At 36.5% G+C, this 13,250-nt stretch overlaps 2 protein-coding genes across 2 annotated transcripts; one reads left to right on the top strand and one right to left on the bottom strand.

The window, feature by feature from the left end:
• Positions 1–562: 562 nt before the first annotated feature.
• LOC143637427 (ATP-dependent Clp protease ATP-binding subunit ClpA homolog CD4B, chloroplastic-like) lies at positions 563–5,091 on the bottom strand. Its single transcript, XM_077104822.1, has 10 exons — positions 4,964–5,091; positions 4,119–4,676; positions 3,915–4,030; positions 3,104–3,226; positions 2,845–3,030; positions 2,531–2,746; positions 2,228–2,445; positions 2,081–2,156; positions 1,921–2,010; positions 563–1,853 (listed from the first exon to the last, which is right to left on the bottom strand). The coding sequence occupies exons 2-10, from the start codon at positions 4,672–4,674 to the stop codon at positions 672–674; spliced, it is 2,763 nt and encodes a 920-aa protein (XP_076960937.1). The 5' UTR covers positions 4,675–4,676; positions 4,964–5,091; the 3' UTR covers positions 563–671.
• A 4,031-nt stretch (positions 5,092–9,122) lies between these two features.
• On the top strand, positions 9,123–12,765 carry LOC143637425 (uncharacterized). Its single transcript, XM_077104820.1, has 2 exons — positions 9,123–12,588; positions 12,680–12,765. The coding sequence occupies exon 1, from the start codon at positions 9,350–9,352 to the stop codon at positions 12,479–12,481; it is 3,132 nt and encodes a 1,043-aa protein (XP_076960935.1). The 5' UTR covers positions 9,123–9,349; the 3' UTR covers positions 12,482–12,588; positions 12,680–12,765.
• Positions 12,766–13,250: the final 485 nt, after the last annotated feature.

Here is a 13,250-nt window from a genome sequence, read left to right as displayed (position 1 = left end):
AAAATCACATACAAATACTTTGTATACAAAATTAAGAGTCTATTCTTACTAGTTTATTATATTAAGAGTCTATGGCTCCAGTTTTCACTTGTTTTCTGTCTTCTAACCTCTCACCTTTTCTTGATTCCATTCTCTCACCTTTACTTGATTCCATTGGTTAGTATTGTACTTGTAAGTTATTTATTAACGGGATATCATAGTTACCAAAAAAGATTACGTGTAGAGTCAGCTAATAGACCATGCATAGTAAACACTCTCCACTTCTATGCGTTTTACGTCACGTGGCGTCTAGTCAGTTTTTCAGAGTTTTGCAAAATGTAGTGTAGTTAAAAGTCAGGACTCTACTCAAAATTATCCAGCAATCATTACTCAATTTTTTTATTTATTTTGCATTTATATTTTTTGGCAAATTGGAAATAAATACTCCTACAATTTGTAAAGTCGGCTTCTTGATGACTATACTAAAATTAATAACATTGTTGAATTGGACAGTTGTGTAAATTTTTGATGCATTTAAGTAATGATTTTCTAAGTTTATCTTTCAATAACTTTTGCTATGTGTCAAAGTAACTTCAACACGTAACTAAATTACTTAAAACGAATGACGAACGAAATAAATGTCCGAAAATCCAATACCACGACCAAAGTAAAATCACCAAAATACCCTTCTTCTACACTACAATCGGCTCAGGTAACACCTCTGGCGGAGCACCACCTGCAGCATTCAAAACTGTCACATTACCATCCGAATCAACATCCACAATGACCGAATTGCCCTCCTTAATCTCGCCTGCAAGCATCTTTTCCACCATACTATCCTCCAAAAGCCTCATTATAGCCCTCCTTAATGGCCTTGCACCATAACTAGGGTTATACCCTTCTTCAACCACCCTATCTCTAAACCTCTCTGTCACTTGAAGCTCTATTTCTTTACCCTTTAACCTCTCAAATACTTCCTTTAACATAATATCAGCTATCTCTTTGACTTCCAGTTTAGTCAACTGTCTAAACACTATCATATCATCCAATCTGTTTAAAAACTCGGGCCTAAAATACTGCTTAAGTTCTTCGGTTACTAAGCTTTTGATTCGGTTATAACTACTGTCTTTCTCGTCATAATCGAGGTCAAATCCGATTCTCCTACCGCCTTTTTCAATAACACTGCTTCCGACATTCGATGTCATGATTAAAAGCGTGTTCTTGAAGTCGACCATTCGACCTTTGCTATCGGTCAATCGTCCGTCTTCGAGAATTTGAAGCATCATGTTAAACACATCAGGGTGAGCTTTCTCGATTTCATCGAATAGGACGAGTGTGTATGGACGACGGCGTACTGCCTCGGTCAGTTGACCGCCTTCGGTGTAACCGACGTAACCGGGCGGTGAACCGATGAGTTTTGAAACCGTGTGTCGTTCCATGAACTCACTCATGTCGAGTCGGATCATGGCTTCTTCGGACCCAAAATAGTACGTGGCTAGTGATTTGGCGAGCTCGGATTTCCCGACACCCGTGGGACCTGAGAATATGAAGCTGGCGATGGGGCGGTTAGGGTTTTTGAGACCGACACGGGCTCGGCGGATGGCTCGGCTAATGGCTTTGACTGCTTCGTCTTGACCGATGACGCGTGTGTGAAGGGTGTCTTCCATTTTGAGGAGGCGGTTTGACTCGTCACTGCTGACTTTCTCCACGGGTATTCCGGTCCACGTGGCGACAATATGTTGGATGTCGGATTCTGTCACTGTGGGACCCTCGTCACCCGCTTCAACCTCGGCTTTACTCATTTCTTTGTTTTTATCAATTAGAGTTGATATTTGAAGCTTGAGATCCATTTCTCTATCTCTAAGCTCCCCTGCCTGGTCAAAAGTCAAAGTTAAGATCAAAGTCAAACATATGAATTAAGTCAATGAAGAATAGAATTACCTTTTCAAAGTCCTGACCACGGACCGCTTCGTTTTTCTCTTTTGTTATCTGTCTAAGCTCTTTCTCAAGCTCTTTAGCTTCCTCAGGTAACTAGTCATACAAACAGGTCGTAAACATGTCAAAACTGGTTGTAAACGAGTCAATAACTAAACATATGTACCTGTGCATGGCGAAGTCTAACACGAGATCCGGCTTCATCGATCAAATCGATTGCTTTATCGGGAAGAAAACGATCACTGCAGCATATAACAAAAATCATCAACCGTTGTAAAAGGTCATCTTATAATATAGATATGATGGTAAATACCTTATATATTGATGTGCTAGTTCAGCAGCAGCAACTACAGCCTCGTCAGTGTACCGAAGCTTATGATGAATTTCATATCTTTCTCTAAGCCCTCTTAAAATCTGTATTGCTTCATCAACAGACGGCTCAGGTACCTTAACGGGCTGGAACCGTCTCTCTAATGCTGGATCTTTCTCAATATGCTTTCGGTATTCATCAAGTGTTGTAGCCCCAATGCACTATCACATAACACATTAACACACATCAATTAATAAAACTTCTTTTTAAAAAAACATAAATTACAATAATAATATTACTGGTTACCTGCAATTCACCTCTAGCAAGAGCGGGCTTTAATATATTAGCAGCATCAATTGCTCCTTCTGCAGCACCGGCTCCAATAAGAGTATGAACCTCATCAATAAAAAGAATAATATCATCACTTTGTTTTATTTCTTCCATCAACTTTTTTAATCTTTCTTCAAACTCTCCTCGATACTTTGTGCCAGCAACAAGCAGACCCATATCTAGGGTTATCACCTGAATACGTTACGAAACAAAAAAATGAAACTTTTTTAAACCTGACCCACCCATCTTGCCACCTGTAAAGTATCTAGAATGTCATGAAGTCAACTCACCTTCTTCCCCTCAATGGTTTCAGGGACATCGCCATTTGCAATTCTTTGAGCAAGACCTTCTGCAATGGCGGTTTTCCCGACACCCGGCTCACCAATAAGACACGGGTTATTCTTGGTTCGGCGGCCCAAAATCTGTGTGACCCGTTCAATTTGTGGCTGCCTTCCAACCACCGGATCCAACTTACCCTATAAATGGAAAAAAAAAAGTTATTTAAATAAAAATTAATATGCATCATCAAGAAACCATTATGCAACATACCTCCTCAGCTAGCTTTGTTAAGTTTGTTCCATACTCCTCAAGTGTCGGCATCTTGCTACCAGAGGTCCCGCCACCAACACCGGCACCAACTGCTTCTGCACTCTCGCCAACCATTCGAATCACCTACTCGTGAATTTGGAAAAGAAATGACCAAATTAAAATAAAGATAACAAATAGAGCTAAAATTTTGAGCATGTGAATGCGATTAGAATAATATCTAAATGCTAGGCTGTAAATGAACAAAATATCAACCGTTCGTGAATTATTCAGCGGAAAGTTCGTTTATTTAAGAAAACAAATGTTCATAAACAACAAAAAAATGTTCAAATATTTGAACAAACAAACATGAACACATGTCTCGTTAATTCAACTATATTCGTGAACGTTCATTTACGTTTGTTTATGCTGGTTCATTTACATTCAATATATGTTCGTTAGCATAAATTTGTTAAAGTTTGTTAGTTTACACTTTACACTCATTAACATATACACTGTTGTTCACGTTTTCTTTTAACTGGTTTGACCTCAGTTATGTCCGTTCATCTAAGTTCAGGCATGTTTGCTCGTTTATGTTTGTGAACCATTTGTTAACAACAAACAAGCACAAACACATTCATTTCGTTCGTTTAATTGTCCGTGTTCATGGTTTATTAGCTTAAAGTTAAACAAACGAACACCAACATGCTCCGTTCTTGTTTGTTCAATTTGTTTACAGGTTTACCACGGGTTATATACTAATAAACCCTAATAATTAATAATAGCATACTAACAACTATAACTAACAGGAAAAAAAAAACAACAATAGGCTTGCCTGAGTGCGAATGTTACTAGGGTCAGCCCCTAAATTCTCCAAAACACGAGCTGCAACACCCTCACCCTCTCGAAGCAGACCGAGTAGCAAATGCTCTGATCCAATATAATTGTGACCTAAAAACATTTTCATAATAATAAAATTAAATATCTGTTAATGAAGAAAATCTGCCAAAAAAGTTTAAAAAAAAAAAGTTGAAAATACCAAGTAGACGGGCTTCTTCCAACGAGAGTTCCAAAACGAGTTTAGCTCGAGGCGTAAACGGGATCTCAACAGCAACAAAACCACTTCCCCTGCCAATAATCTTCTCAACTTCCACGCGCGCGTCTTTCAAACTAATCCCCATAGATTTCAAAACCTTAGCAGCAATTCCGGTTCCTTCACCAATAAGCCCTAAAAATATCTGCTCCGTCCCAACAAAATTGTGACCTAACCGACGCGCTTCCTCCTGCGCAAGCATAATTACCTTTATAGCCTTCTCCGTAAACCTCTCAAACATCGCTCTCGGGACAACACGAGTTGCCACCCGTTTCGACCGAACAGAAGTCGCTAACGAAACCCTAGAATGAAAATCTTGACCCGTTTTCATGATACTATCTAACGAATTCGACCCGCGCAGGCCTGAAAAGGTCCTGAATCTCATTGGTCCATATGAACATGACATCATTTTAACCATTCGTTTCGCCTTGCCGGTTTTATAAACCTTAGTTTCGTGGTCAACCGACGCGAAACAAGCAGCATGAATTAGTGATCCAGCCATAGCTGCAACCACAATAACAAAAATTAGGTATCTTTGCAGCCCTGTATTTTCATTTAAAAACTATTATTGACTAAACTCAAGCACGATTTTTTTTTTTTGCTATAGCATCAATTACAAGTTTTGGGTTCTGGGTTTACAACTAATTTGCATTAAACCATCAAATAATGAATCAAATCACAAGTAGTAGCAAGATACAAGTATAAGAAAGTAATATCTTTTGGTGCAAGAAAACTATTAAAGTATTCATTTTGAAGCATTTAAAGAAGGCATCAGGTGATGAATAGTTTACCGGAGGTTGATGTGAAGGAAAGCTAGGGTTTTGAGAAGAAGATAATATAGCCGTCAGTGAGTCTATGGGATGATGCAGTGCACCTTCATGTACCGACCTGCAATGCTTCTTTGATGTGTTTTTGTTTTAAATTAATTTGCTCAACCCAAACTTTGTATTCTCCACGTTTTTGTTGTCGACATTATTTAGGTTTATTTTATAGTTTTTTAAATAAACAACTAAGAAAAATTTATTGATGATTTGATTGATTTCATTGTTATAAAGTATTGAGATGTTAAATTTAAATTGATTTAGGCGTCTAGGTTTTGGATTTTAAGTTACATACATTTTAAAGGGTGATAGTGTATTTTTATTCTTACAATATCATAAATCTTTGTTTTTTTAAACTCTATTTGGTAGTAGGTGGTTGAATTGGTGGTAGGTGGTGTTTATTTTGGTAGTAGGTAGTCTCATTGTGGTGGTAGAGCGGTATTAATAAGTGGTTAGAGCATCTCTAACGTTTTACAAATGTGACGTGTTAAATGACATATTAGATTAATTTCAAACATCCACACATAATTGTGCCATCTTCGACACTACATCATTTTTCAATTGCCGTTTTAAATAAGTGTCATTTTCGTCCCTTAGATTTGGTCATGAATGTCATTTTCATCCAAAAGTTTTTTTTTCTTTCATCTGGAACATTGAGGTTTTACAAGACTTGTCATTTTCATCAATAACACTAACTTTTTATATTTTTTAACATTGACGAGGGTCAAATTGTCTTTTAAACTTTGTCTACACCCACACACATTGCCTATTTACATATATTCGCTACCACTACCACCCTTTACTAGCCACTATCATTGACGCCTCACCGTCGGCTTATCAAGTCCATCCACAATCCACACTAGTGGTTTAAAGCCCTAAATCAACTCTAAACATCAAATCAAGGGTTGAGACATAATCGAGGTGCATCGAAACCTAGTTGCCTTATGTACTCTCCTTATCTCTCTCACACATAACGTTTCATTCAGTCATTTCAACACCAGAGTTCGTCCCTCGAACCACCACTGCCGTTGTGACGTCTTCATGGATTGAAGTTAAAAACTGCTTGCATTTATAAAATACTCAAACTTTTGAGAAAGACAAGAATAGTGGGTAAAAATAAGATAAAAGCGTGTAAAATTATTCAAAAGTTTGTGAGACGTTTTTCATTTACGTGACTAAGCATTTTAGTTTATCATAGATGCATTTCAGATGCCCTACCGAGTGACATTCATGGGTTTAGTTTGGCTATAAGGTAATCGATTTCATGTGGTGGTAGTAGGTGGTTAAGAGGAAAGTTTTAACCAAAAAAAAGTGTACAAATATAAAACAACTACATAAATCATAATTATATGAGAAAATCAAAGTAAAAATAAAAGGTTATAAACTTATATGATGTGAATAAAATACAAATTAAATGAACATGCTAAGAGCATTCTTAACCCATCTCCTATATCTACGTGAGAGGTGTTTGTAAATTATAGAGTGGGGTTTTGAGTGATTCTGAATGTAAATTATAGGACGTAGTTAGAAAAAAGTAGTTTTTTTTTTGTATCTTTGGGGGAATCTATGCTTGTCCATATTTATTTTTTAATATATGTTGAATTGGTTGTGAGTAAAGAAGAGATAAAATATGGAATAATGAAAGTATCTATCTATTCTAATAAAAGTCTACCATTTTTGCCACTTGTCAATACCATAGCCCTCCTCACCTTTTTTTTCAACCAATTTTCATATTTGGTCATTATCTTTTAAGTCTTTTCAATATATGATATTAAAATTATAGGTTTATTCCAACTAAATCTATTACTACATATAATAAGTGTTCTTCATATGGATTGACAAGATACGATTAGTGACTTTTGAAGTGTTAATTATAGTGTTTATTATTGTTTATATTCAAAATAATAAACAATAAACATTCGATTCATAATATGTGGAATGAGAACTATCGACTTGGACTAAATCCGATAACATTAGCGGCTAAGGCTTAGCCTTTAATACCTAAAAATACATATGATTTTAAAACTAAAAGTTTTCGGGTTGACCCGAAACCTAAAATTCGGACCCAAGAACCAACCCGAATTACTTCAGTTCAGGTTCGGGTTAGTATTTTCTTGGGTTCGAGTTTCTCAGGTCGAGTTATTTTAGGTTCAAGTACGGGTTTTCTTGGGTTGAGTTTCATGTTGCGGGTAAAAGTGACAGCCCTACTTTAAACGGTATATATAAGAATCACTACCTTCACTTTATGCAACTTTAAATCTTCTAATATTCTTCTAATTCGGAATAATCACTATTATTTGAACATAGTTCTAATGTTAGTATGTATTTTTCATTTTCTTGGCGATTACATTCATATGAAATAAACAAATCATTTTGTTATATTTAAATTTTGGGTTTTTATGTTGCTTAATTATACAATTTTTAATTGTAAAATATAAAGTCAATTAAAAATGTCATACACAGAATACTAATGACAACAAATTTATTATGATCAATCAATTTCAAATTGTAAAGATTCAAAAGATGATTATATCATTAAAGTTCAGGTATATGGTTTTTGGGATAATCATGTTTTTTTATAAACATGAGCAGATGTTGTCAAATGACATCATATTAATTGATTAAAAGCTATGATATTTTATGTGTATAAATATTTTTTCTATTAGTTTCATGGATATATATTATCATTTATCTAGAGTTGGTATGTACTTGAAGAACTTTTTTTTGTCACACGGACAACTATATATGGCTATATCAAGAGTTATAAGCAAGCCTATATGTTACTTTATTAAGAGTTACAAGCAGACATGAATTAAATATTTTGATTTTTGATAAACAATGTATACCTGCTAATACAATCGCAAATGTAGTGTAAAAGGAAGTTTTACCTATTTGTAACATATTTGTGTAATCTTAGTTATGTAATTTTAATTTAATTGTAATTGTATTAACAATATATGATCAATTTGTTGACTGTATTTTGCTTAATGGTCAAATTTAAAATTTTCAACAATTACCCGTGTTATACACGGGCCTCAAGCTAGTAAAATAATATTATTTAATTGAACATAAGAGATAAACGTAGTGTAATTATAAAGATGTAGATAATGGACGAGCTAAGAATACTCTAACTGTGATAATCAAGTAGTGTAGTGTAATTATAGTATAGTGTATTTACAATACAGTGTAATTACATACATAATTATATTATTTGATTACACTATTTGATTATTACAATTAGCATGTTAATTTAATTTGTACGCTAACTTTTCTATAAACTTAACATTGAAAATTTCATAAAATAAAAAATTACATATAAGAATTTATAAAACAAAGTACTTCATAACATGTTTACAAAACTTATGACAAAGCAACTCAATTGCAGACAGACTGGCTTCTCATGCTTACTCTCACAGGTCTGATTGCATCGTTGAAGCTGCTTCTTCTCTCTTGCAGACAAGTTGGAATTCTATGAAAGAGTCTCGAGAGCCAGGATGCATGCCAGTTTCATACGACCAGGTGGAGTGGGGATAAACTAGAAGACTAACTCCTTCCCCCTTTTAGGCGCTTCCTCTAGTTAAAGAGTGAATTCAGGAGTTCCAGGCTGAGTGACGAAGATGAAAAGTGCTTTTGCTAACTCTTTCTCGTCTTCAAAAAAGTATGAAGTTCCCGAATAGAAAAAAGAAGGATATCTGGTTTCAAACTAGATATAGATGTCCGGGAAGTACAAGGGTTCAAGTTTCGATCGATAAGGATAAAACAGCATCTTTCACTGTTTCGTTGGAAAAACGCAAATCTCATATTGACTTTCTTTCAACAAGACCATCAGCAGCAGATGATTGAACAGCGGATGCGTTGGAAATCGCTGAGGCCAGCGAGGACTCACTCACCTACTCCTTATCTAATACTTTCTTCTATCTACCGCCTCTTTCTCGTTCTCGCTCGGGAGCCAAAACGAACACGCCTGCTACCTACTGTACTGGACCTTCGACCAGATCCCCTAAAAACCGTACGTGAGGGTCTCCCCGCATGCGGCTCACGCCATTCGAGGTGGCCCAGCCCAGCATTCATTCTAAAATCCTGTAGTGAAATTGAGACTGCTCGAATTCGGAAGCAAACTCGAAAAGGACCAATATCATTCTACTTTAGTACTTTTCATTTTCAACTTTCAAGCAACCTGCTAAGCTTGGCTGCTTGCAGCTTCCTATTCGAACCCTAAAATGCGAATCATCATCCTCAATGCATTGATCTAAGCCATGGATTATCCATATCACTAGCAAAAGATCCGACCCATTCTTCTTCTTCATCTTCTTCTTCATTTCATTCCATCTCTGTAATAATTATTTTCCATCAACGATGCGAGCAATAAACCTCATCAAAACCCAATCTTTTCCAAAATCAAGATTAGGGTTTTGCTCAAAGATCCCCAAACAAGACGATAACCAAACAGTAACCCAAATAACATCAATTCTCCATCAAGACGATGACTGGCTTTCACACATCAAATCAATTCAAAACCTCAGTCAGAAGCTAAACCCAGATGTAATCGAATCAGTTCTTCATCAAAACCAATCATTTGACCCCAAAAGACTCCACCTTTTGTTCAATTGGTCCACTAACGAAATGGGTATTGCTCAAAATCCTAAATCTTTCTTGATTCTTTCAATGTGTTTCTGTAATTCCAGGCAGTTAAGGAAGGCCAGTGCCATTCTTGACCAGATGATCGAAACCCGTACGCCGTTTTCGGATGTCGTAAATGCGGTTGCGAGTGTTGAGTTTAGTTCTGTAGGGCTTTCGCAGCTGATTTACGCTTACAAGAATAAATCTTTGTTGAATGAAGCTGTTTGTTTATTGTTAAGCTTAAAGAATCTTGACGTTTTCCCGAATTCGGTGTGTTTGAATTCTTTGATGGGTGATTTGTTAAAAAGCAATAAGATTGATTTGTTTTGGAAGGTGAATGATAGATTAGTTGAAGCCAATGTGGCACCTGATGTTTATAGATACAGTCATATGATTACTGCTTATTGTAAAAGCGGGGAAATTGACGAGGCGAAAAGGGTATTTTTGGAAATTAAGGGGAAAAATTGCAGGCCTAATTTGGTGACATACAGTTTGTTAATTGGAGGGTTGTGTAGACGCGGACTCGTTAACGAAGCTCTCGATTATAAAAACTCGATGATCGAAAATGGTTTGGTTCTCGATGAGCATACCTACTCGATAATAATAGAAGGATTATGCAAAGCGAAGAGATCAAGTGATGCAAATCAGGTTTTAGACGATATGATAAACGCGGGTTTGGTTCCTAAACCTGTTACTTACGGGTCTTTGATTGAGGGATTTAGAAAAGAAGGTAAGATTGATAAAGCTTTACAGGTCAAAGACGAGATGGTTGCTAAGAATTTAGACCCGCGATCCACTTTACGGTGGGTCAACTTTTTGATGAATGATTTGTTGAGACAAGATAATATGGAGTTGTTTTGGAAAACGTACAATGAAATGTCGGTATTTAAGTTAAAACCTGATGACTTTACGTATACTAACATTATCGGTGGTTACGCGAGGGTCGGGAAATTGGACGAGGCGAGAAAGGTGTTTGGTGAAATGAGAAAAAAGGGTTATAAACCGAGTTTATTAACGTATAATGTGTTAATTAGCGGGTTGTGTAAAAGGGGCCTTGTTGATGAAGCTTTCGAGTTAAAAAGATTAATGGGAGGGGAGGGTTTGAGGCCTGATATATATACGTACACGAGTCTTATAGACGGGTTATGCAAATTGAAGCGATCTCACGATGCAAAATTGTTGTTGGAAAACATGTTACATGTCGGGTTGTATCCGGATAAGGTTACTTATACCGCGTTGATTGACGGGTTCTTGAAACAAGGGGATGTAGACGAGGCGTTTAAGTTGAAAAATGAAATGGTTGTAAAAGGGATTGAAGTTAATCTTGTGACGTTTAATTGTATAATAGATGGATTGTGTAAGCTTAGTCGGTGTGATGACGCGATCGAGGTTTTTGAAAATATGAAGGAGGCGGGTGTATCACCGGATGTTTTTTGTTACAATTCGTTAATTATTGGGCTTTGTAAGGCGCAAAGAATGGATGAAGCGCGTGTCTTTTTGGCTCAAATGGTGGAACGTGGAGTAAAGCCAAATGCTTTCACTTATAAGGCGATTATTTCGGGTTATAATAATATAGGAAAGGTTAATCTTGCGAATGTTTGTTTTAGTGAAATGATTGGGATGGGAATCGTGCCAGATCAAGCGGTTTTGGCTTCCGTGATTGATGGTTATTGTAAAAATGGAAACGATAAGGAAGCACTCACGGTTTTGAAAAACATGTTGGGGAAAAGTATTCTTCCGGACGAACAAATATACAACGCGTTTGTACAAGGTTTTTCAAAGAATGAAATGTTGGAGTTAGCAATGGAAGTCGTGTCTGAGGTTCGGGAAAAGGGTTTAAATCTTGATGTTCATGCCTGTAGTTCTCTGATTGCAGGGTTCGTTAAAAAAGACGATATTCAGAACGCCTTCCAGGTTTTCGATGAAATGCTTCTAAGAAACGTTCGTCCAAATATTGTCACGTATAATACTCTAATTCATGGGCTATGTAAGACGGGTGATGTTAAAAGGGCATGTGAGTTGTTTGATGGAATCCCGGGGGAGGGTGTGATGGTCAACGCGCTGACTTACGCTACATTAATCAACGGGTACTGCAAATCAAAGAATCTTTTGGAAGCGTTTAGGTTGTTAGATGAGATGCCCGTGAACGGGATTCAACCAGTTGAATCCGTGTATGGAGTGCTTGTGAAGGGCTGCTGTGAAGAAGCCGATACCGAAAGGGCGTTTTTGGTATTTGACAGAATGGTGGAGAGCGGGCTTGCGCATACGCCAACATTTAACACGTTGATTAACGGGCTGTGCAATTTAGGGAAGGTGAATGAAGTAAGTTTGGCATTGAAAGACATGTTCTCTTCCAAGAATTTGACACCAAAAATAGAAGCTTTCGCACCCGTTTTACAATCTTACATCAAATCGGGAGAAAAATCAAAACTTTTTACAATCTTTGAAGATTTGATCTCATTAGGTATCAATAAAACCGAAGCTTCAGAAATCTTGAATAATCTTCTTTCTGAAGAGAACAATTTCAAGAAATCTTTCGAGCTTTTGGACGTGTTACTAGATAAGGATCTTTGTTGCAGCAACGTTTTTGATGGATTATTGGAAACGTTATTGAACAAGGGGAAATTTTCTGAAGCATCGGCTTCCATTGATGAAGTGAAGAAGAGAGGGTTAATACTTGGTTTTGACACGTGTAAGACTTTGATTGGCGGATTAAAGTCGAGCGGTTACGATGATGATGTAGCAGAGGTTTTGGATAAAATGGTGAAGTTTGGATGGGTTCCTAGCTCAACGACTCTGAACGATTTGATAACTCAAGATGAAACAGATGTGAAAGAGGTTAATGTGTCGAATGAAGCAGTTTTGTAAGGTGTGGTTCTATTGACAGCTGACAGTTAAAGGTGCGGGTCCAAGATGACCACATCTTATAAAATCGGTCAACATAAGATGATTCAGTTCATGATGATTTGCACCAGGTAATTTTTCGGTTTTTCAATATGTATGGTTTTTTCCAATATAAAAGCATATGTAGTTATAGTCTAGTTTTAGTTAACTGTATTTTTTTAGGTCGCAATCTGTGAATAAAGTTGCTTAGAGCCGATAACATGTATCATTGAAATGAAAGGGGCGATGAAGGCAGTTGATGACGAAGAAAACCGAAGAAAACCTTAACTTGGAATTTTTAGTGGTGTAGTAGCTGACAAGAATACAATATTGGTACCTTTTTTTTTGTTTACTATTGTATCAGTAGTTTTGGATATTAATAGAATATGTAGGGAAGATAGAGCAAAAAGGCTTTGAGTTAGGGTTGAAAAAAGAGAGGGAATAATAGTCATTATTGTATTAACTGCAATTGACAAAATCAAGTTATAACCATTCAGGATTTTGAAATAGTGAATTGTAAGACTTTTTTTCTCATGAGTTGTACTCGTCATTTATAAACAAATATCAATCATAAAACAGTTTTGCATTGATTTAAAGTTTGGTTCCTCGTGTTTCTTACTTGATGAACTCATTTCTTGTATGCGCCTATACGGGCCAAAATTGTTACCGGTATCAAAACAGTTGAACTTTATTAAAGTTAAACAAGGTACAACAATTTGTCAACAAACAAAATGTGGATCTCCACATCAAAATC

This window comes from Bidens hawaiensis, unplaced genomic scaffold (genome assembly GCF_021521415.1).
Source record: "Bidens hawaiensis isolate Kalapana, Puna unplaced genomic scaffold, B.hawaiensis_p1.1 tig00008283_1, whole genome shotgun sequence".
Taxonomy (NCBI): domain Eukaryota; kingdom Viridiplantae; phylum Streptophyta; class Magnoliopsida; order Asterales; family Asteraceae; genus Bidens; species Bidens hawaiensis.
This window is presented reverse-complemented; position numbering and strand designations above follow the sequence as displayed.